The following is a 25,540-nucleotide window of genomic DNA, read 5'->3' as shown; positions in this document are numbered from 1 at the left end:
TTTTTTTCTTTCAACATTGCCTGGAATACTCAAGGTTATACGTTGGGGTAATTGTTTGGGTTCACTTCATTTATTTCTGTCTTTCCATCTTGACATATGGAGGTTTGAAGTCACCTTTAGTTGGTAATCCAATGGATTTCTTTTTGGGAGGCTGCTGCCGTATTTAACCTCTAAGGAGCACTTTGACATTTCTTTTGAATATTTTCCTCTTCTATTTGACATTCTTCAGTTGGTTTCTGTGCCAGTGTCTCTTGTGTTTCTTCTTACTTCATTTAGCCACTGCTTCTAAATCTATTTGTGGGACCTTTTTCTCTGTAGAAACTCTTTAAGTATTCCTGAGGGCTCAATCCTAAACTTCTTTTCAACCTATATACTTTTCTGAAGCAATTTTATCTGAGTCCTGTTGATTTATATCTCACCTATTGTGGAGATCAACTCCTCTATGCCTGGATGTCTATTAAGTATTGGTACTTGGAAGTCTCACAGTGCTCTCCCAACATAGTGTGTTGCCCAAACTGAAACTTTGTACATCTTTTCATCTTTCAGTGTTAGTCTTTTTTGGTTGATGGTATTCCAGCCGTGCAAAAATGCAAGTGTCATACTTGGCATTCTTTGTTAGCATTCCACATCCAGGTTGTTCGTAAATCCTGTTGGTTTTATGCCTATCACTAAAAGTTTATCACTAATCTGTGTTTTTCTGTATCCTCTGTCGCTTCCTTGACCAGGCTTACCTCATTCCTTCCTTAATTTACCAAAATAGTCTCCTCACCTATTCCTTTGCTTCTACTTTGTCTCATCTGTTATCGTTTACATGACCTAGAAGACATTTAAAAATTGTATGTCTAAACTTCCTGTTTGAACATTACTGAACAATTGTGTTTTTTCCATCCCTTATTAGAAATTATAAAAAAATGCACAAACTCCAGGAAAACTAAATGACCCCATGCTTTTGAAATTTCAGTAATGGCAAAATTAGAGGGAACATTACTTGCAAACTCAGCAATATGTATAAAGGGCTGTGAAATGCAGCAGAAACCACTTGGTATAGAGTCTACACAGAAAGAGGAATCAGCGGGCTCAGAATAGCAGATCTCAGAAAGTTCCAGTAAAAATATACTTGTTGAAGGGTTAGGGTAGGCTCTGAATTGTTTTGTAATGGTTTTACAGTGCATTAGAGCTGGGTTGTGTAGGGTTGAAAGCAGAATCTTTCTTGGATCTGGATTGGTTCATAGAAGCAGATCAGACAGGTGATTTGTTATATAAGTAAATAGTATTTATCTAAGGCAGTCTGTCTCTGTGGTTTGTGGCAGCAAAGGACAGAGAGCCACTGAATTGTGAGACATAATTAGTCTGGGTTACTGCTCTTACCTTCCTCTACCTCCTTTTTACAGGAATTTGTATGTTACTGATCAAGGAAACTTTGGTTCATTCAATGAGTAATCAAAATGTACCATTAAAAAAGGGGGGAAAGTGGGAGGATTAACATCTCACAGAGGGGTCCAAGTAACATTCTTATGAATCAGGTGAAAATTCTCATGAAATTATTCTACTGTAGATGAAAATAAAAACAAAACAACCCTGATGGTTCATTTCACTTTGTGATGAACTTCATGAAGCAGAGGAGAAACTGCGAGAGATAACATTAACATTCAGCAGGAAGAGATGAAATGTGAATAGGCAGTATAAGAAAAAAGATAAAATTATCACAGAAAGAATGGTTAAATTAGGAGGAGCACAAAGTTTAATATAAAAGCATAGCAAAAGACATTAGTAATGGAGAAAGTAAACACAATTTAATGGAGATCTAAAAAGGGATTAGAGAAAAAATGTTAGACATGGAAGACTGGCAAGAGAAATTCACTATATTTGTAATTGTAATTTCCAGTGAAGAAAACTGAAACAATAGAATAGGCTATGTATTGTTTTTGGAAACATTTCAATACTACTTTTGATTAGGTAGTGGGAAGGAGGGGAATAATGACTTGAAACACACAGGATTTGTCAGGAGAAACTGACTAGAGTAGTCAACACCAATACATATTCTAGAAAAGTTTGAACCTTAAAAATAGTCTTTTCGGAAGCATAGTAAAAAGATCAAATCATTTGGGGCTGGGGTTGTAGCTCAGTGGTAGAGTGCTTGCCTAGCATGAGAGAGCCGTTGGGTTCAATCCTCAGCACCACAAAATAAATAAATAAATAAAATAAAGGTATTGTGTCCATCTACAACTGAAAAAAAGAAGTCAGCTCAAAAGCTCATTATTAAAAAACATCAAATTATTTATATGGTAGAAAAAGAATTAGACTGCTTCTAACAATAAAGCATGGCCACTTAAAAATTAGAACCTTCTTAAACAATATTAGTTGAAAAGGAAATAGAAATTGAAATTATCAAATATCTTGAATATGGTAATGAAAGCATTGGACACCAATTTTTGGAAACAGATAAAGCACTTCCAAAAAGAGTTGACATTTTTTCCTTCCTTAATTGGCCTCTTGGTAAAGATAGATAAAAGGTAATAGTATGCCTTTCAGAATATGCCGATCACTGTTGTTCCAGTTTTAGGTGTATTTATAGTGTCAAAATGGAAAATGGATTATCTTTTCCCTATTTGTAGAGTAATCTATTTGTATCTATTTTTTTTGTCAAATGCTCGAGTGTCTTTACATTGTCTTTTGTTAAGAGTGTTATCTTTTTAAAATTGTAATCATTTGCACATATTGGATAAATTAATGGGCTTCACTGTGTAATTTCCATTGCTACATATTTCATGTTTTGATCTTGTCCCTCCTCCCTGCTACTCTAACCTGCCCTCCCCTCACTTTAAGGGTGTTGCCTTGATGTGTACTATTTGATTACTCTCACGATTATAGTTGATTTAATTATGTATCAACATTTACTTTGGTTCAGAGAAAAAAATGTAGTGTGTTTAATATAGGATTGTATTGGTTTAGGAATAGGCTGAGCTGGTATATTAGAGACCCTAGGATATAGTAGCTAAATTTATTCACATTTATTGGTCTTATTTAACATAGAGGTGGTGGTTGAAAAACTGGTACAGTGGCTTTGCTTTCCTCAATATGTGACTTCTGTCTCTGGGTCCAAGGCATTTTCTTTAGTTCTCACCATCTTATATCCAGTTGGATTGAGAAAAGGATTTACATCCTATTCTAAGGGGCAAAACCTGGAAAGCTGCATATCTCATATCTGCTTACATTACTGGTTAGAACTTTGATACTTGCCACACCTACTGTGCTAATATAGAGACTGGTCATAGGTATTCTAGTTCTCTTCCTTTTGGGCACATGAAGAATTGTATTTTCTTTGAGGTTCATTTGTGACTGTGTGACTTGCTTAGTTAGTGAGACAGAAGTTGAAGTGTTATTTTATAATTTCTTGATGAGAATTAGAAGAGTTAGTATACCACTTGACAATTCCCTCTGTTTTTCTGTTTCCCTCTGTTTCTGTCTCTTTGACTGAACCTGTAATATGAGCAAGAATTACATTTTTGTTGTGTAGACTAAACCAAGTAGATTGTAGAGTTATTTGTTTTGTCAGTGTGATGTAGGCCAAGGGTTCTGAAAATGCCCTTGTGGACATCAAGCATATGAGATCACACAGGTTTCATAATAATACTGAAAGTTTTTCTACTCTCAGACTCTCATGAGTATAAAGTGGAGTTTTCCAGAGACTGCATTATGTGTGCTTTTCTATCAGATTGAGCACAGGAGTAGATAGGAGAATCTGTCTTCTCTTGAGTTCGACACTAAAAGGAGTTTGTGATATTGTAAAATAATGCCATTCTCTATAGTTTTTGTTTTGGGAAACATAGATCTTTCATAAAAATGTGTTATGTAATGAATTTATTATTTTAACTGAATTAATGAATAGCTATTAAATTTTTATCAGTTTTAATTTGTAATTTATACATACACACATATTCATATATATACACACATATACATACACACATATAAAACTCACATAAGATGGAGGAAAAGTTGTGTGCTTGGTATTTGGAGAGAAACGGTAAAAATGTCATTAAAGCAAGAATAATAATTCTAAATGAGGAGCAAACCTTCCTGAAATATAATGTGTAGTTTGAAAATAAAGTCATTAATTTCTATGACTCCTATTTAAGTCTAAAATTTAATATATTTTAATGGAGTTTTTGCCATCATTTTTAAAAATCTTGTTTGTCTTTATTACCTCTATTCATTTTACATTTACTCCTTTACCCCCATTGTACTGGGGATTGAACCCCGGTGTACTCTACCAATGAACTACACATCCCACTTTAAATTTTATAAAAAGGGTTTTGCTAAGTTGCTAAGGATGGCCTCAAATTTGGGATCCTTTTGCCTCAGCTTTCTAAGTATCTGGGATTACAGATGTCTGCTACCACACCTGGCTCATTATATATTTTAAGGTGATAAAGGTAATACAATTTATTTATAAAGTGAAGATGCATTTTATATCCCATGCCCTCTGCTTGGAAAATATTTATTGCAAAGATAATGTCTTTTGGACTTTAGTAATATCTGAGAGAATTTTTATTTTCAGGAAAATAGCTCTAAGACAATGTAAACTCAATGAGATCACTATGATGAAACACATATTTAAGTGATAATACCCCTAAATATTTAAAGTTAACTTGATTTTATGTGTTTCACATTGTTCATTTTCAATTTCATGATTTTCTCTCTATACCATGAATAACATTGATGATTATAAATGGAACCTCCCAAAGTAACCATCAGCCTTATTTTGATTAATCTAAAAATAGTGTAAGGCAATCATAATGTTACTAATGTTAATAGGTAATGTTACTCAAATTTAAAATGTATCTGAAATTGCTCATTCTAAACCTGTTTTCCTTCTATCTTGGTCTTACTGCTTTTAGATTTTCCAAAGCCTAACATCAGACAAGAGATAGAGCTGCCCTCTGGTGTTCACCCCCTGACTCTCAACTTTAGTGAAAACAGTCTTGAAATTTTAGAGATAAGTTGTTGGGGGGGGGGGCTTAGAGTATAGTTTGTTTAATTTTCATTTTATAGGTGAGAAAAATAGAAATAGAGTGGTAAAAGGATTTAGCTAGGTTCTTTTTCTATTTTTTGCCTACTTAAAAAAAAATTCAGCCATAGCTGTGTGAGGTGGCACATGCCAGTACCTCAGAAGGCTGAGGTAGGTGGATTTCAAGTTAAAAGCCAGCCTCAGCAACTTAGTGAGGCCCTAAGCAACATAGCGAGACCCTGCCTCAAAATAAACAAATAAAAAGAATGGGGGATGTACCTCAGTGGTGATGTATCTCTGGGTTCATTCACAGTACCAAAAGAAAAAAAATTTCATCCATCTATCTTTCTGTCCATCATTTGGAAGAACATAATCCTCACAAAAGAATTGTTTACATGCAGATATTTTTTAATGGTGTAATTTATTTTAAACTTTTCAGGGATACTGACAGAACAAATTCTTAATTTGAAAAGGATTAAGACCTGTGTTATGTTCAGTATGTTTATGTAATTTATTTTAAACTTCTCAGGGATACTGACAGAACAAATTCTTAACTTGAAATGGCTTAAGACCTATTTTATGTTCAGTTTTATGCTCAGTATGAATTGTTTTATGTTGTTTGAATAATAAATATTTTATTAGCTAGAAAAGTAATAACTGATGAACTTTTCAAAAAATAATTGGAGAAAACAAAATTTTGAGTTATCAATTTTCAGAATTTCTGTGAATGCATATTTTTCCCAACCCTGGGTTACAGAAATTTGTAAAAAACAAAACAAAACAAAACAAAAAACAAAGAAAAAGAGGAAAAAATTATTTGTTATGTATACACAAGTTTTGGTGTCTTAAATACCTTTTATCACCAAAATGAATTAGGGCTTTTTAGAGAAAGAACTGATTTTAGATCGGGAACACAAGACTTTCAAGATAATCCTAAAACAGACATTCTCAAACTTCTTGAGAATCCTTTTTTTTATTCTTAAACTAATGATGACTCTAAATCTTTGTTGTATGTGAGTTATTTTACCATATTTCCAGTTAAAACTGATTAAGTTAAAATATTTATCAAGGGGCTAGGGTTATAGCTCAGTGGTACAGTGCTTGCCTAGCACATGTGAGGCACTGGGTTGGATCCGTAACAGACAAACAAACAAACAAATAAAAAAATTTGTTGCATCCTGTGGGGAACCATCTGTGAAATGTGTGTGAACTAAAATGATATGGAAGCCATTAGATAGGAAAGTCTGGTATCAGGAACTCCCAGCAGCAACCCTGCTGGTTTGAGAATGCCTAGTTCATGTGACTTCTTATCTAGCTCCAATACAAGTTCAGCACAGCACTGTAGGTGGACATGTCCCAAGAACGGAACAGTCTGCTTATCCTCACCCTGTCCTGTTTTTTGTGAAGAAGCTCCTATTGATCCCTTTTGATCTGTACCGCTAAAAATAACACCCCTCTGGTCAGCTTAGCCTGTTGCTGCCCCCGCCTCTGAAAGCCTATTTCTGGGCTCTTGTGTGTATTTCGTGGTACTATTTTCCTAGCTTTTATTTCACAACCAGCCCATTCTTTTGATGGGAACCTTAGGGTGTGAGGAAGAACTGGCACCTGGAACAGGGACCTGTCCCAGCAATCCAGAAGAGGAAGAGTACAGGTGGGTACTTGGTTCCCTCTCCTTCCCTTTCAGTTCTCCCCTCTATCTCTCTCTGGATTAGCTTATTGAGAGAAAGAAGAGAAAGGAATCTTTTTTTTATAGAGTGATACATTAAGCTTGGGGAACTCTCTCTCTACAGAGAGGGAGATTTACTTAGCTATTCTCAAAACTATCATTAAGCAAAGGGGAAAATCTGTGAAGCAGCCCAACTTGCCCAGTTCCTAGAGGCGATTAGGGAAGGTTTCTAAGGAAGACTTGCTTGATTTACATACTGGGGAAAAACTTGTCAGGGAGCTGCAGGCTGGTTGTATTTCAGCTAATGTGCACAATTGAGAATGTAGAAAGAATTTGGACAGTAATACAACCTTGTTTATATTCAGACCAAAATATTGGACTGAGGTCCTTGGGAGATTTAATCACATTCCTTAGAAACGCAGTTAAAAGTCTTAGACCTAGTGGACAGGCCTGCCGGAAGACAGAAGACCCAAGGGCAGAGCTAAAGCATGTTCCATTCATAGTGAGGAAAGGCAGGGAAACAACCCAGAGGCAGAGTATGCTTTGTTAGATACAGATATAGGAAGATGAGGGAGAGATTGCTCTGCAGCACTCTGATGGAGACTCTCAGTCTGAAGACAAGGATGAATTGGTAGCAGACCTCAGTAATTTATATTACAATGGTCCTGCTTCAATGATCCATCCTGTCCCTCCAGGAGGACTAAAAATTAGGGTCCCTGATGCTGCAGCAGGGCCTTTGCCAGAGTGGCTGGGGAGGATTTAACAGGATTCAAATTATATACAATTTTTGAGCAATTAGATCCGCAAAATCCAAACCAAAGTGTACGAATCCATGCATATATTCTTTTTAAACCATTTAAAGAATATAAATTTGCATGTTCTATGTATGGCCAGAACTTGCCTTTCCTTCCAAGCTTGATAGAATCAGTGTGTAATGAGGCCCTGCCGCTTAAGGATTGGATTACCCTTGCAAAAGCTTGGCTTTCGGGAGGTGAGTATTTGCTGTGGAAATCTAGATGGGTGGAATTTTGCACCAAGCAGGCAGAGACTAACAGAATGCATGGAATACATATCACATTAGAAATATTGACTGGGATGGGACCATTCACTGAGTTGGAGCAACAATTAAATTATGATTTACAAACTTATACTCAGATAAGTGTGTGTGCAAGAAGGACATCGAGAAAATTACCTACTAAGGGAGGGAAAACCTTAGATTTCAGCGAGATCTGGTAGGGGTGGGAAGAGAATTATTCGGACTTTGTAGCGCCTTTATATCAAGCTTCGAGCTGTATGATTGTTGATCCAGATGCCTCTGAGATCTTAGTTTAACAACTGGTGTTTGAAAATGCTAATAAAGTTTGCTAATACTGCAAACAGGGAATGATATGAGATTATATCAGTCTCTATTAGTTTATCAACTGGCATACATACTCCCAAGGCCTAACCATGGAGGTCACCTTGAAACAAGTTGTACAACTTCCTTTAAGGGAGGCTGTTTCTAAAACACAGTGCTTTAATTGTGGCAAAATGGTGCACATGGTTGAGATTGCAGATGATCCCAAGGACAAAGGAATGTACCAGGTGTTTTCCTGTAGTGCCAATAAGGTCACAGTTGGGTGCGGGAATGCCATGCCCAGAATGTCCTAAACAGACCCTCGATACTGCTGCTTACGCAGTAGGGGAACTGGAGGTGGGGCCAGTCCTCCCCGCCAAATAATGAGGACATCACTGTTTGCTCTGGAGCAATTTTTGGCTGTGGGTCAATAGTTGCTCACTGTAGCCCAGCTTCCTCCTATGCAGGCCCAGTCTCCTGATAACTCTGGGACATTTTCTGCTTGGGAACAAGAAACCTGGGCCTCCGTCCCACCTCAAGATTCATACTCACTGCGGATATGGGTCTGCAAATGATTCCTATGTGAATTTATGGACCTCTACTGCCAAATACAATATGTTTAATATTGGGTAGAAGTATTTAACTCAAAAAGGAACTCAGGTACTACCGGTGTTCTTGATATAAATTTTAATGGAGAAATTAAGGTTGTTGCTCAAATCCAGAGAACACCATAGTGGAATTGTTTTTTGCTTTGTCATTCTATAGGGGAAGCTGTATTCGAGACCTTGGACTCTGTGAAGTTCATACTTCCTAGTCCATAGATGGAGCATACTGGGCTCAATTAATTAAGCAAGAGTGCCCTCTATTGGATTGTAAAATTAATTACAAAATTTTCAAGGGCATTATAGATACTGGAGCTGATGTTCTGTGAATTCCAGTAAATTCTGGCCTTGAGATTGAGCTTTAGACACAACATCTGCTGATTTAGAAGGCATTGTTGGACAGCGCTCTCAACTTGCTGAGAGTGCTCAACACCTCCTGTGGGAAGATAAAGATGGTGATTCTTTTTACCTTATGCCCTGGATACCTTGCAGGTAAATTAATTGGGACAAGATATTTTGAGGAGCTTTGGAGTTTTGTTAGTAATTCTAATTCCATGGTGACATCTTAGATGCTTAATCAAGGATCTATCCCTACTAAAGGATTAGAAAGGAATCAACAAGAAAGATTTTCACCTATGCCTTAGTTTTCTCAACAAAGACTATATGGATTACCTAATACATCTAGTCAGCCTTTTTAATGGGGGCATTGATCTGTTTCCCGGCCCAGAAAATGGCAGAAAAAAATAATCGGCTGTCTGATGATCCTGTCTGGGTTGATCAATGGCCCCTTACAGGGGAAAAGCTTCAAGTAGCCCACAATTTAGTTCAAGAACAGCTTCAAGCTGGGCATATTGAGCCTACTCGTAGCCCTTCAAACACTTCAATCTTTGTGGTAAGGAAAAAATCTGGCAAATTGAACTGTGGAACTAATGGGGGCTTTACAGTCTGAACTTCCTTTTCCTACAGGTATCTCGCTTGATGATCAATTAACAGTAATAGATTGTTACATCCAAATGATTGTAAGAGATTTGCTTTTAGTATCATAGCTATAAATTTCAAATTTTCTGGAAGGTATTGCCTGAAGGTCGGGACAATAGCCCCACATTATGTCAGACCTTTGTAGCTTAAGCCATTGCTCCAGTACAAGAACATTTCCCTGATGCATATATAATCCATTATATGGATGATATACTTTTGGCTCCTGGTAGTTCACATGTGCTTTGAAAACTTTTTGCTCAATAAGAAACTTCACTTATTGCAGGGGTTTATGCCTAGTACCTGAGAAGGTAGAAAAAGCTTATCCTTTTCAATATATAGGCAGTTTAATCGAAGGATGCATGATTCTTCCACAAAATCTACAGATCAGAGTTGATGGTTTACATACTTTTAGTGACTTTCAGAAATTACTGGGTGATATTAACAGGCTGCAGCCAAGTTTAAAATTATCCACTGCAGATTTGAGTCCTTTATTTCAAATTTTACAGGGAAATCTTTCTCCTGCTTCTTGCCAACCTACAGCAGAGGCAGGGGCTGCCTTAACAAAGGTTGAAACTGCCATTGAGACTGCACAACTTACTAGAATTCATCCACGAGAATCTATTTATTTATTAACATTTCCCACTATTCATACCCCTACAGGAATAATATGTCAGTCATTGGGAGTTATTGAATGGCTTCATCTAGCTCACTCGCCTCAAAAATCTTTAACTCCATTTCATGGTTTTATTGCTTAGTTATTAAAGGTAGAACTCGAGTCTTAAAAATGATTGGATCAGAGCCTTCTATTAATGTAACCCCCTTTTCTACCTAATAGCATAATTGGCTCTGGCAGTCTCCCAATATTTGGCAAATAGCTTTTGCTAATTTTCTTGGTTAAGTAGAAAGTCATTATTCTCATGATAAGGTTGTTCAGTTTGTTCTTGTAACTTCATTTATTCTTCCAAAAATTGTACATGCTCAACCAATTGCCAGAGCAATGACAGTATTTACCGTGATGGCTCAAGTTTAGGAAAAGCAAGTTTCTGTAGCCATGCTCATACTGAGATAATACAGACATCATATACTTATGTCCAGTGAGAAGAGCTGCAAGCTCTCATTTGTGCTTTACTTGACTTTACTAGTAAGCTAATTAATATTTATAGTGATAGTGCATACGTGGTTAGAGATGATAAATGTATTGAAACAGCTACTATTGGAAATATACCATCAAAAGAGTTATTCCATTTGCTCCATACTTTATATAAGACAATTGAAACGCATCAATGTCCTTGTTTCATTGGTCATATCAGAACACATTCTGATCTTCCATGTCCTTTGGCATCAGGTAATGATAAGATTGGTAAACTTTTTGCTTTGCTCATCAAATGTCTTTGTATGACTGTGCATAAGCTTCACATTCTTTACATCATCAGAATGCTTCTAGTTTACATAAGAATTCATATTACTAGGGAACGAGCTCATCAAATTATTCGCCAGTGTCCACAGTGTGTCATACATATTCCATCTTTACCAACTGAGGTTAATCCCTGTGGTTTATGACCAAATCTGTTATGACAGGTGCACGTAATTCACATCCCTCAGTTTGGCAAAAATTATTTATTCTCATGATATGGTTGTTCAATTTGCTCTTGAAACTTCATTTATTCTTCTAAAAATTGTATATGCTCAACCAATTGCCAGAGCAATGGCAGTATTTACTGATGGCTCAAGTTTAGGAAAAGCAGGTTCCATGTTATTATTGATACTTATTCTCAATTTATCCTTGCCACTGCCTCTGTAAAAGAGAATGCTCAACATGTTATTTCTCATGGCCTAGCTGCTTTTGCAGTATTAGGCTGTCCTTTAAAGATTAAGGCTGATAATGCTCCAGTTTATACTACTACTTCTTTTCAATGGTTTTGCCACCAATTTTGTATTGATCCTAAAAGAGGCATTCCTTGTAATCCTCAAGGTCAAGCCTTTATAGAATGAACTCATTTATCTATTAAGCTACATTTACAAAAACAAAAAGGGGGAAATGAGACTCACAAAATAACCTTAATCATGCTTTGTTTGTTCTAAATTTTTAAAATTGTGATTCTGAAGGTCACACTGCTGCTGAGAGACACATGTCTTCCTCTGGTTAGGTCTGTTGGGCCTAGTTTGGTGGAAAGCTTTACAAACAGGACTGTGGAAAGGACCAGATCCAGTGATAATGTGGGGTAGAGGTCATGCTTGTGCTTTCCCAGAAGGTGCATTTTGTCCTATTTGGGTCCCTGAATGTGCCATCAGACATGGAGGACCTGGAGCCAAAATTCAGACCACTAAAGATCGATCCAGAAATGACAGCTCTGACCCCAGCAGGAATAGGAAGCTATCAAGGAGGAATAGGACAAGGAAGGCCCTAAGGGACCAAAGGTCCAAACTGCCATGGTGAAAACAGTTGAAGAATGTGATGCAAGAGGCTGAACAGATGGTTCAACAAGGAGATATTAAGTCTCCAACCACAATGTTTGTTACCATGCAAGCTCTATTGAGCTGTCAGGTAAGTGGGGTCCATGAAGAAACTTACTGGACCCATTTCCAAGATCCATCTTTAGTGTATCCAGCCGTGAGGACTAGAGAATCCATTCCAGTATTTACTAATGATACTCATATGATGGGCAGTTTTACAGATATTCACATTCCATCTATCTATGTAACTGGATTTAATTATACTGGCTATAGTGGGCAACTACCTATATGTTTGTCCCATGATAAACGGGGAAAACGCAGCATATGGAGGACCTAGATCAGCCAGTCGTACTGGCCCATGGGACTTAAGATTGTATGTCTGGACAGTTATTAAAATGGGACTTTCTCATAACAAGCCAGTCATTTCCACAGAACATCCACCAATATCTTACTGCCTTATCATTTTGCAATAGAATTTGGCACCTTTCCTAAATGGATGGAATATGCAAGTGTTTTGCCAGTACAACATAAAGTTTCTAGAAATGGTGGGTATCTTTTGGATTGGTCTCCAAGAATTGATAAAAAGACAATGTAAGGGTTCCATGACGCCTGGAAGTTTCCTTGGTAATATTCTAACCTTCAGTGAAGGTGGTATCCAAAAAGATCTCTGGTGTTTAGTTGCAGCCTCAGATTTTTTACATTGTACAGATGATCTCTGCCTGACTTTGTAGGTAGGAATTGCAAAGAGAGTTCCTGCTTTGGCCTGTGAGCATGTGTTCAATCTCCTTCCTTATGCCTAAATTGCTAGAAATGTAAGAGTTAAGAAAAAAGGTGATAAATATTTTATAGCCTGTAAAAGATGTGATCTAATGATTTAATAGAGGGAGAGGAACGTTAATCCTTCAGCAACCCTCTTTGTCTTATTCCCAGCCAACATTTCAGAATCGTGGTACACTGATGCTGGTGTTCAAGTTTTACAACAAATACACACTCAGTTAACTGGACCAAGATGAGCTCTTGGTCTTATAATTCTTAGAGTGGCTGTTTTACTCTCCTTTATAGCCTCTACTGTTAACAGCTTCGGTGGCTATATTTCAAAACATTCAACATGCATATTTTCTTAATAATTCGATTCAAGATATTTCCAAAGCCCTTCATAATCAGATAAATATTGATAAGAATATTGAAACTAAATTGAACACATTGGAAGTTACTGTCATAAATATTGGTAATAAGCTTTCTGGTTTCAAGTTTAAACAAAGGCTTAAATGCCATGCTGACTCTAAATATATCTGTTACTGTGGCCAAATAATCTAATGCTTCCCAAAGGGATTGGGGAAGGTTAAATATCATCTGATGGATATTTGGCATATCAATAATAATAGCCTGGGTCTTATGGAGTTACATCATCACATCCAGGATATTCAGAAAATCAAAATTGATCTTATGGACCCTGCATCGCTAGTTGATCAAATACTTTATGAATTGAATGGCTTTAATCTGGAAATGTTGAAGCATTCTGCATGGTATATTATTGGAATGATGTTTGCTACTAATTCTTTTTGTATCATGATAATAGGTTGTTGTATCTTCACAACTAGGATCTGGGACACAAATTAGGAGCCATCCTTGAACTGTGCACAAACTAAAATGATGTGGAAGCCGTTAGGCAGGAAAGTCTTGTATCAAAGTACTCCCAGCAGCAGCAACCCTGCTGGTTTGATAATGCCTGGTTCATGTGACTTCCTGTCTAGCTTCATCACAAGTTTAGCACAACACTGGAGATAGGCATGATCCCTTAAGAACTAAACAACCTGCTTCCCCCCACCCCTATCCTGTTTTTAGTGAAGAAGCTCTTATTGATCCCTTTTGATCTTTATTGCTATAAATAAAGGAGTCAGGGGCTCCTTTTGTTAAAGCTGTACCCCTCTGGTCTGCATAGCCTGTCACTGCCCCCACTCTGAAAGCTTATTTATAGTCTCTAGTGTTTATTTCATGGTACTTTTTCCTAGCTTTTATTTCACAGCCAGCCCATCCCTTTTATGGGAACTCTTTCCCTCGCACACGTGGGATGTGAGTGAGAGTGTCTATCTACAACTAAAAAAAAAAAAAAAAAAAAAAAAATTAAGAAAATATTTATTAAGGAATCCAGCTCTGCTTTCTTGTCTCATTGTAGAACTGCACAGCTGTCAATCTAGTTCAAACTTCTGGGGCAGCTGGTATGTACTAGGCTGATACTCATCTGCCATCTACTTTTCCAATTAGTACAACCACCTTGGCAAGCAGTGTGGAGATTACTCAAAAGATTATCAATGAAAACACTGGATGACCTAGCTCTTCTACTCCTTGGTGTCTATCCAGAATATTTAAAATCAGATGATATAGTGATACATGCATACCAATGTTTATAGTAGCACAGTTCACAATTGACAAGTTATGGAACCAACCTAGGTTTCTGTCAACAGATGAATGGATAAAAATGTTGTGATATATCTGTCTATATTTATACATATATACATACACATAGTGGAGTTTTATCAGTTGTAAAGAAGAATGAAATTATGTCATTTGTTGCTAAGTGGATGGAAGTGGGGAAAATTGTGCCAAGTGAAATAAGGCAGACCCAGGAAGTCACAAGTTGAATATTTTATCTCATATGTGGAAGCTAGAGAGAAAGAAGGAATAAAAGGGGATCTTATGAAAATAGGAAGGGGAAGAGTGTAGTAAAGGAAGGGGACCCAAGGGGAAAGGAGGAGGGTCGAGAAAGGGAAGGAAATGTAGAATTGACCAAATTATACTATGTACATACATGAATATCACAGTAAATAAATCTTTTAATTTAATACATCAATTAAAAAAGCAATAAATAGAAGAATATAGGAAGGGGATTGGGGAAAGGATGATGAGAGGAAAAGGGGATTACTAGGGATTAAAATGGAGCAAATTATGTTGTATGCATTTATGAATAGGTCAAAAGGAAACCCATTATTATGTATGACTGAAATATACTAATAAAAACAAAATAATTGATTCATTTAAAAACAACCACAATAAACTCATTATATAATATTTAACATTTTTATTAAAATAATCATTTTCCCAGATAAAAATATTTAGTAAGAAGAGTGCATACTTTATTTAACTTTTGCAAATCTCTTTAATAACTGGCTTAATGGAAGACAACTAAATTCTTTTTTCTGCTTCTGATCTCTGTTATGTCATACACAGAAGACAAATTATACATATACATTGTGTATTTGCACATGGTATTCTTGTTTATATGTGTGAAGAAAAAAATATCTGCATTTAAATATATATGTAATTAGTAAAGGGAGGAGAGCTTTAATTAGCCGTTTCAGATTATTAATTATGGCAGAGGAAAATTCAATTGTGTGTTCAATATTTGGAGAAAGTAAAATGTGATTAAAACAAGACTAATAGTTACTAATAAGGAACAAATAGTTTTGAATATAATGACTTTGGAAATAAAGCTATATAACCATATAGAAATGGAAATTATATTAAAACTTATAATTAGTAGTTTTTAAAAGTTTAGTTTCAATATGGAATCTGAAATCACACTTGTCACCTTTTGTACTCTGTTAGATTAAAGTCCATTGGTCTTTTTTGCACTTTGAATGGTTTTTTATTCACATCTGAAGTTGTAATATGCATTGATCATTTGGAACATACTGATACAGTGAATTATGCAGATCTTATAAATGTTTTACATTTAAAAATATAATATTAAAAAATTGTTAGCATCATCACTGATTTTATCAGAAAATTCTTTAAATATTGGAAAGCTGTTGAGGTCATGATGGTAAACCAGTATTTTCCAAACTTTTGATTTTTTTCTCAGTAAGGCAAGTTTTGTCATTTGCAACAAGCCTGTTGTTTACTTGACATGTTAGACTTGCTTTGATTATTTTCACAAAAATGCCTGATATAAATATCTGTCTGAATAGTCATTGGTTGTGCACTGCTTTTTGAAGTAAAAATGATGTTTCTGTGAAAAAGTGGCTAGTTCAAATTCCAGTATAATCGTACAAACATTCTCTCCTAAGATATCCATCATCAATGTGCACCTGAAGTGTTTTAAGCGTATGGAGAATATTTAGATGTATACTAATCATTGGAACTGTCATTTTATCTTTTTTAGCTATAAGTGCATGGTGGTGAAGAATACAGTGATCATTAAGGAGTACAGTTTGTGTCATTATCTTGATTTGTGCTGAAGTGTCAGTTTTTCATCCACCATTGCCTTTTTTACAATCACTACAAAGGTCAACTCAGTTCCAAAGTTAAGCAGTGCTGTAGAATTTTTGTGACAATAAATATTGACCTCGTAGGTTTTGTGAAAGGGTCTTAGGTACCCTTAGGTTTTTGTAAACCACACTATGAGAAAGAATTTCTGAGCATGTAGAACCTTGTCAGATGAGAAAGCCAATATACTGTCAAATGATTATAATTGTATCAAAAGAACTTACGAGCCAACTTGAAGAGCTCCTATTGATCAAAGATGGGACTATTTGATCATTAGTAACTGTAGTGGACAGAATATGTCAAATATGTTTAAATCCATGAGTTCTTGTCATTACACAAACCAGAATACTTTATTGGTCACTTATGGAGGATTTTAGGACATGAACTCATTCTTCTGATATTGATAAATTTAAAAATTTGGCATTTATTTTGCTTTCATTTGATGAACTATACTTGTGGCTAACCAAATGTTGGACTGAATATTTATGGAATTGTTCATAATTCTCCTTATGGAATTACCCTAGTTAACAAATGAAGAAGGGAAGGAATGGAATGGTAGAATTATTTCTATTTTTCAGCCTTTAATTAAGTGATGGATCTCAGTAGTGGTGATCAGTTGCTGCTTATATTAACATAAGCAGACACTATTTGCCTCCATGAAAGGCTATGATACCATTTCTACATAGTTCTGGTCAGCAAATATAAAGACCTGGAAGTTGAGGAAAATTTTGCTGTATTCAAGTAACTGATAGAAGCCCACTGTGACTGCATCCTAGGGAGAGAGGGGAATATTGTAGGGAATAAAGTCTGAGAGGTAGATAGGGACCAGGTGTCACAGGGCCTGTGGGTCTTGAAGTCTGTTGGGAAGCCATTGAAAGATTTTTATTTGGAAAGAAATTTGATTATATTTGTATTTGCATAAATCTATGTGTGATAAAATGGCATAGAACTCCTGCCAATGTCAATTTTTTGATTCTGATACTGTCCTATAGTTATATAAAATGTGATCATCGAGGAAACTGGGTAAAGGTTATATAGATCAATTCTAGTAGTTTTGCAACTTCCATGAATCCAATTACTTCAAAATAAAAAGTTAAAAATAATCACTGTTAAGAAATGGATTATTTGACATCAAGAAGGGAAGCTGACTAATTAGGGTGTTGTGAGAGATGACTATACATTAATAATTATATATATTTATATAGGGGGGTGGAGAGAGGGAGAAGTGAGTGGATTTTAGATCTTTTAGAGATAGAGCTTATATTGAGTTGGAGTAAGGAAAAAGGGAGTCTAGGTATTTATTACTTATTTAGGTAGGAGGAATTGAACTCAGGAGCACTTAACCACTGAGCCACACTCCCAGCCCTTTTTTGTATTTTATTTAGAGACAGGGTCTTGCTGAATTGCTTAGAACCTCGCTAAATTGCTGAGCCTGACTTTGAACTCATGATCCTCTTGCCTTAGCCTCCAGAGCAGTTGGAATTAGAGGTGTGCGCCACTGCGCCCTGCTAGATGTTTATTTTAAGCAACTGATGGTTGCATGTGCATTTAGAAAAGTTTAGAAGAGGAGAAGATTAGAAGAGGAAGGAGGAAAGAGTAGTTTTCCACCTAAATAGGAATGATTAGGTTGCATACACTCCGAGGTTGAGGCTGCAGTTGAATGCAGGAACCAATCAGCATATAGATGGTAATTATAGTTGTGGCCTTAGATGAAGTCACTGAGAGCAAAAGTGTAGAGAGGGTAAATGAAAATGAGCTGGGGGCAGTGCTGTAGGGGGAGGTGCTGTCTAGAGGTGCTGAGGAGATTGAAAAGAAATTGTGATAGGAAGAAAATCAGGTAGAGGCAGGAGTCATTTAAGTCCAGAGAATGAAGTGTTTGACAGAAAGTGGGATATCTAGTCGGGGTGGTGCTGAGATATTGAATAGGATGAGGATGGAAGAGACCACAGGAGTCTTTTGGGAAACCTGGGAGTACAGAAGGAAAACTAGTAGTTTGTAATGTGAACAAAATGAGAGGAAATGGAGAGAGCAAATACAGACATCTTTTTCAAGGAGTATCAGAAATGGTATAGCTAGCAGAAGCTCCTGGATCATATTTGTGTACTGATTGGTATGATCCAGTTGTAAGGGAGAGATAGATAATAATAATTGAAGGAGCAAATACTTGGAGAATTTGTTTTGAGAATTTGAAGAAGGCCTGGGTTTAAGTGTACAAAGCCAAAGACCTTTATAAGACCAAATGTTCACCCCCCAGCTCTGACTTAATCTCTCACTGCTGTTCTTCTTTAAGTCTGCTTCAGCAACACAGGCCACCTCATTATTCATTGAATATGTCAGTCATGTTCCTAACCGGCTCTTAGTGTTTGTGATTTCTTCTTTGTCTTGGTATTGTCATGGCCGATGTTCTTACTTCTTTCAGCCTTTCCTTAAATATTACCTTCCAAGTAAGGTCTTCCCAGACTACTGTGTTCAAAATTGGACCTCTCCCCCTGTGCCTTTTGTTCCCCTAAAACAAATTTTTCTCCAGAACACTCTCTAACACCTGACATTCTATGTAACTTAAAAATTTATTTATGTAACTTGCCTCTTTTTAAAAATAGTCTTTTCATTTTATATGGACACAATATCTTTATTTTGATTTTTATGTGGTGCTGAGGATTGAACCCAGTGCCTCATATGTGGGAAGCAAGCACTCTTCCACTGAGCCACAACCCTAGCCCTGTAACTTGTCTTTTATTATTAGAAAGTTCACTCTATAAGAGGCAGAAATTTTTATTATGTTGGCAACATTTAGAACAGGACATTGTGTACAAATGTTTGCTTAATGAGTGGGAACAGGGAAGAAAGAATATAGGTAGAGAATTACATAGGTATAAGGATTTGGTGGTGAAAGATGAACATGTTTTTATTTGATTTTATAATAGTTATGAGACAGGATGAGAGTAAAGTGGGATAGGTGGAGGGATTCTGAGTTTTGAGAAGAGCAGAGAAAATATAGTAATTTTGGCAAGTGTAAAGGTGAACTTTTATTGTGTGATAAGATTCTTGGTCAGATTGAATGCACATTTGTGATTTGTAGATTTCTGAAATAGAATATTTCTCATTTAATTCAGAATTTTAACAATATTAAGATATGAGTAAGGAAATGTGACACGTAAATACTTAAAGTTTTTAGAACAGCGTTTTTTAAAAAAAAAGAAACACCGATCTGTATAATGTTGAAGTTACGGTTGATGTAGATTATGCTTTAATGTAATATTCTTTTTAGCCTTACCAATAATTCTCGGATTGTGGGGCTCCTGGCTCAGCTGGAGAAAATCAATACTGAATCTACAGAATCAGATACTGCCAGATATGTTACATCAAAAATTCTTCATTTGGCTCAAAGTCAAGGTAAGACATAATTTTTTCTTTGTTTTAGAATGCCATTTTAATTCTTTGAAACCAGATGCTAAGAGTATTCAAATTTCTGATAAATGAATGATTTAAAAAAATGAACTTTCTCAGATTGATTCAGAGTAGCAAACTGAAGAACTTTGTAGGAAATTCATTTTCAACACATTGTTTCTAATAGTGATTACCATGGTACTTAGTTATGATTGTTGCTCTCTGCCCCCATTTTCAAATAAATAGCACCAACACTACTTGTAGAATATTGACCCTAAAAGATGTTAAGTAGCATAGGGTGTTGGTTATTTGTGTAGTCCCCATTTTCTTTTTTTTTTTGCCTTTTTTTTATTGGTTGCTCAAAACATTACAAAGCTCTTGACATATCATATTTCATACATAAGCTTCAAGTGAGTTATGAATTCCCATTTTTACCCCAAACACAGATTGCAAAATCATATCAGTTATACATCCACATTTTTACATAATGCCATACTAGTAACTGTTGTATTCTGCTACCTTTCCTATCCTATACGTAGTCCCCATTTTCAACTTCAAGCTCTGCCATTCAGTGACTAAGATTCTTGAGGAAGTTGTTGAATCTCTAGGACTTTGTTTCACCAACTCTGAAATAGAGATAACAACTATCATGGGCTTGTCTTGAGACTTTTTTATGAGAAGCATCTAAAAAGAAATGTTCAGTAGGCATCACATTTATATTTATGAGGCAAATATTACTAAATTAATATAAAATCTTGACAGAATACAAATGTTTATATTGTGCTTAGAAATAGGAAAAATTTCAAATAAAAACAGTAAATTAAGTGCATCCATTTAAATAAGATTATCATTGTTAAGGAATATTATTTCAGTAATGTAAAATGACTTAATATTAATATTAGGAAATATCAACACAACATTATTTGAATCAGTCAAATAAAATCCATCTAATTTTTTATTTTATTTTATTTTAAAAATTTTAAAATTGATTTTTAAAAAATAAATGATATTGGAATGCATTACAATTCTTATTATACATATACAGCATAATTTTTCATATCTCTGGTTGTATATAAAGTATGTTCACACCAATTAGTGTCTTCATACATGTATTTTGGATATTTTGGATAATGATGTCCATTACATTCCACTGTCCTTGCTAACCCTCTGCCCCCTCCTTTCCCCTTCCATCCCTCTGTCCTATCTAGGGTTCGTCTATTCCTCCCATTGCTCCCGCCCCCCTACCCCGCTATGAATCAGCCTCCTTATATCAGAGAAAACATTCGACATTTGTTTTTTTTTGGGATTGGCTAACTTCACTTAGCATTGTCTTTTCTAAAGCCATCCATTTACCTGCAAATGCCTTGATTTTATTTTCTTTTATTGCTGAGTAATATTCTATTGTGTATGCCACATTTTTTTAATCCATTCATCTACTGAAGTGCATCTAGGTTGGTTCCACAGTTTAGCTATTGTGAATTGTGCTGTTATAAACATTGATGGCTATGTCTCTGTAGTATGCTGGTCTTTCAGTATAGACCAAGGAGAGGGATAGCTGGGTCCAATGGTGGTTTCATTCCAAGTTTTCCAAGGAATCTCCATACTGCTTTCCATATTGGATGCACCAATTTGCAGTCCCACTAGAATGTATGAATATACCTATTCCCACACATTCTCACCAACATTTATTGTTGTTTGTCTTCATAATAGCTGCCATTCTGACTGGAGTGAGATGATATCTTAGAGTACTTTTGATTTGTATTTCTCTAATTGCTAAAGATGATAAACATTTTTTCATATATTTGTCGATTGATTATATATCCTACTCTGAGAAGTGTCTGTTCATTGGGTTATTTATTTATTTTTTGTGCTTAGCTTTTTGATTTCCTTATATACCCTAGAGATTAGTGCTCTATCTGATGTGTGAGGGATAAAAATTTGCTCCCAAGATGTAGGCTCTCTATTCACCTCGAAGATTGTTTCTTTTGCTGAGAAGAAACTTTTTAGTTTGAGTGCAGCCCATTTATTGATTCTTGGTTTTAATTCTTGTGCTATAGGAATCTTATCATTGTTAAGTTAAATGTACCAGTCTATGAATTAAGAGTGGTATTGAAATCTCCATCTATTATTGTTGAACTGTGTAATTATCTTTTTTGTTCTGATGGTTTTTATTTATTCATTTGAAGGCTGTGTTGTGAGGTATATATACACTTATGGTTGTTTATCTTCCTGATGCTTTGCCTTTTTTATAATATGAAACATCCCTTTTTGTTTTAAGTAATATTTAGTCTGTTTTGTCTGATAATATAGCCACTCCTGCAGTCTTAAGATTAATCTTTTTATATTGTATTCTTATCCATTTCTTTTACTTTGAAATTGTGTTTTTTAATCTTTTTTTTTTTTTGGTGGTACTGAGGGGGCATTGAATCCAGGGCCTTGTGCATGCTAGGCAAGCACTCTACCAACTAAGCTATAACCCTGAATCTGTTTTTTTTTCAATATTTATTTTTTAGTTGTAGTTGGATACAATATCTTTATTTATTTTTATGTGGTATTGAGGATCGAACCCAGGGCCTCACCCATGCTAGGTGAGTGCTCTACCGCTGAGCTACAACCCCACCCCTGAATCTGTGTTTCTTGAAGATAACATATTGTATCTTGATTTTTTCTTTTTTTAGTCTAGTCTGTTTAGTGCTTCCAATTTAATGTACTTTTTGATAAGATAGAATTTACATCTGACTTTTAAAATTTGTTTTCTAAATGTTTCATGTCTTTTACATCTGTCTTTTATGGCCTTCTTTTTTGTGTGTGTGCTTTGTCAACTTTTGGCAATTTTAGTTTTCAGTGTTTCCTGTAGGGATTAAAATATAGGCATCTTTTAACATTGTAGTTTAGTGTATTTAATTCTAGGAAATTTACAACTTTCTTCCAATAAAACTCCATTTTTTTTTCTCATTTCTTTTTGCTATTATTGTTGTATGTGTTATATCTATACATGTTAGAAATCCAACAATACCATTGCTTACACAATCTTATGCTAAAAAGTTAGGAAAAAAAATTCTTCTGGCACTGTTTTTACTCTTATGTTGAAGTACAGAATGCAGTTTATAGGATTCATTTCTGCATGGGGGTTTGTGTGGGGCATGGGACACATGGAATCCAAGCTAGGTATGGAGCAGACTGATATTGTGATTTCTAGATATATAAGTTGATGAACTTAAAGTTTGAATGAAGGTGACAGGGATTATATAATTGTTACAAAGAAAAGAGAAATTTGGCATGTTAGGAGGTTATAATCTGAAAGTGAGAGGTAACACATCAGTGGTGGAACATTTTGAGATCCTGAGAATGGCCATTGAGAGGTTTGGTAAGTTGGAGCACAGGGATGGCTTTTGTTGTTAAGAAACTATAGAATTAGGATTTGAATGTATAATCCTTGTTAACATTGACATCTTCCGAGATCATAGTGGAGGAGTAGAGTAGAAAATTCTTAGAGTGAGACCTAGTTTTCATTTAGTGTGAAGCATAAGCAACAGTAATAACATAAGCAATATTAATACCAGAGTTAGAGGCTTCATTGTGTTATTTTTAAAGGAAGTGAGCACTACACAGGGAAGGTGAACATGTAGTGGCTTGTTTTTCATGGGCTCTCTATCCTCTGAATATTCTACATGATATTAGTATTTTAAAATAATTTAGCTTTATTAAATCAGTAGTCTTAATTTAAAATATTACTTACATCAAGGATACATTGGCTCTTTGAAACTATTTCTTTCGGAAGTTAAACTTTTTTGTTAGAGGCAGCTGGAATGAGGAGCGGGTGAAGGATAGATTAAGTTGACAGGATAGTGTAGTTTTTTTTAAAAGGAGAAATTTAGTTAACATTAATGAGCTCTACTTCTTTTTATAGGTGAGAAAATTTGTCAGTCTTTTACACATCAGCAATATGGCAGTAGAGAGCAAAAATGAACAGTGTTTTTAGATCTTATCACTTATGAGAATTTCTAATTTGAAAGATGAAAGGTTTCTATGAGTTCAACAAAGTTCACTTCCTGGACCTGAGATGATACATAAATATGACATTGAATTTCCAGCGCATTTATTTTATGGGTAGTTATTAGTAGGTACAATAAGTAACAGTTTACCATAACCTCTAAGTAGTATGTTTCTCCCTCTTTTTAATAACTCCTAATTTAGAGTAATATAATTTTCAAATAGATGTCTGACTTAAGAAATTGAACAGGATTTGCTCTTGGCAAAAGTATGATGTCTAAGACTTATTAGTTTGAATTTGTCTCCCGCAACTATGTTGTTATTACCTCTTATCTGAGCCTTGGTTCTCATTTTTCTGCTTTTAAACTCCCTAGACTACAGCCATGTGGAACATTGAATTTAGTCCTTTGAAGTTTATTGTGGAATATGTACTATTGAGAGTGGATTGCTTGTTTTCTATTTAAAAAAAATATGTGTGTGTGTGTGTGTGTGTGTTTGTGTGTGTATTTGTATTTGGAGACAGTATCTTTATTTCATCCATTTTGTATGGTGTTGAGAATCAAACCCAGCGCCTTGCACATGCTAGGAGATCACTCTACCTCTGAGCCCCAGCCCCAGCCCCAAGTTTGTGTTCTATTTTTAAAATCTCAAAATATGAAGTGAATGGCAGTGGCCCATATATAAAAGAATTTCTGGCATTAGTATTCAGGTGTTAAAAATATTGGGGACTTGTTAAAAGAATGATTCCTGCGACTCTTTGAGAAGCACATTAAATTGTGTTCAGAAACATCTGAGTCACTTGGTCTATTCACTAATTTGTTCATTTATTTTGTACATAATTGTTCTCTGTTCTCAAAGGAGAAGTTTTTGGTCCATGAAAAGAGTAATTTGTCACCCCCAAGGAGTTAAAATGAGGCATATAAGTGATAATGTGGGTAAAATACATGGAATAGTAAATGTTAGTTCCTTTCTTAAATGTTGGCCTGTGATATACTGTCCTTCTCTTGTTAATCAAAGGAGAATTGAAAAGATCTAGGAACTTGTAAATAATAGAAATATTTAAACATTTCCCCTGCGTCCCAGAGAAAGGAAAGATGATTTGGGTGATTTCATCTCCAGATTCTTACAGGAGTTGTTCTTCCTTAATTTTGGTTATTTTTGTGTGATTCAAAATTTGAAACAGTATTAATACAATAAAACATTTCAAAATGGTACTAGGTCTCTGAATTTCACTCATTTTGATTAATTATCTTCTAACTATCTTTTAATTCTATCCGTAAAGAAAGAAATCTACCATTACAACTCTATGTTACCCCAGTTTGACATCTGTATTATGTTTCTGGCTTTTAAATTTTTCATGGATTGATAAGGACACTCTTAGAAAGATCATGGTAGTAACTGAAAAGAAATGTAGGGAAGGTCTTTTTTAACTGAAATCTTGAAGTCTCCACTGAGCAGAATTAGCAACTTCAGAGAGAAGAACATGTAGGAGCCAGTATAGAATTTTTACTGAACCAATGGAGGATTATTGATTCTATACTAGCTATATTAATAAAACTTTATATACTTAATCACCCATTCATATTAAAAACTTATTTTCTACTTTTTAGAAAAAACAAGGAGAGAAATGACAGCCAAAGGTTCTACAGGAATGGAAGTTCTACTGTCAACATTAGAGGTAAATCACTAACAGCCTTTAATTGTACAATTACTTCTAAGAAACAATACTGAATGTAAAAGGCTACACACACACACACACAGATACACAAATACTAATCATAAATGTTTTTCTGTCTTAAGAGAGCTGGGGGATGTGGTGCAGTGATAGAGCACTTGTCTAGAATGCT

At 35.4% G+C, this 25,540-nt stretch overlaps 1 protein-coding gene across 5 annotated transcripts in view; it reads left to right on the top strand.

The window, feature by feature from the left end:
• Nucleotides 1-25,540, top strand: part of AGTPBP1 (ATP/GTP binding carboxypeptidase 1) — a 192,405-nt gene that overhangs the window by 40,699 nt on the left and 126,166 nt on the right. For all 5 annotated transcript variants that reach the window (XM_081275394.1, XM_081275395.1, XM_081275396.1 and 2 more), the window contains 2 exons: nucleotides 19,582-19,706; nucleotides 25,304-25,371. In XM_081275394.1, the coding sequence (XP_081131520.1) occupies nucleotides 19,582-19,706; nucleotides 25,304-25,371 (193 nt within the window). The remainder of the gene's footprint in view (nucleotides 1-19,581; nucleotides 19,707-25,303; nucleotides 25,372-25,540) is intronic.

This window comes from Spermophilus citellus (assembly GCF_964194105.1).
Source record: "Spermophilus citellus genome assembly, chromosome: 2".
NCBI lineage: Eukaryota > Metazoa > Chordata > Mammalia > Rodentia > Sciuridae > Spermophilus > Spermophilus citellus.
The sequence above is the reverse complement of the archived record's forward strand: the minus strand, read 5'-3'. Positions and strand labels throughout refer to the sequence as shown.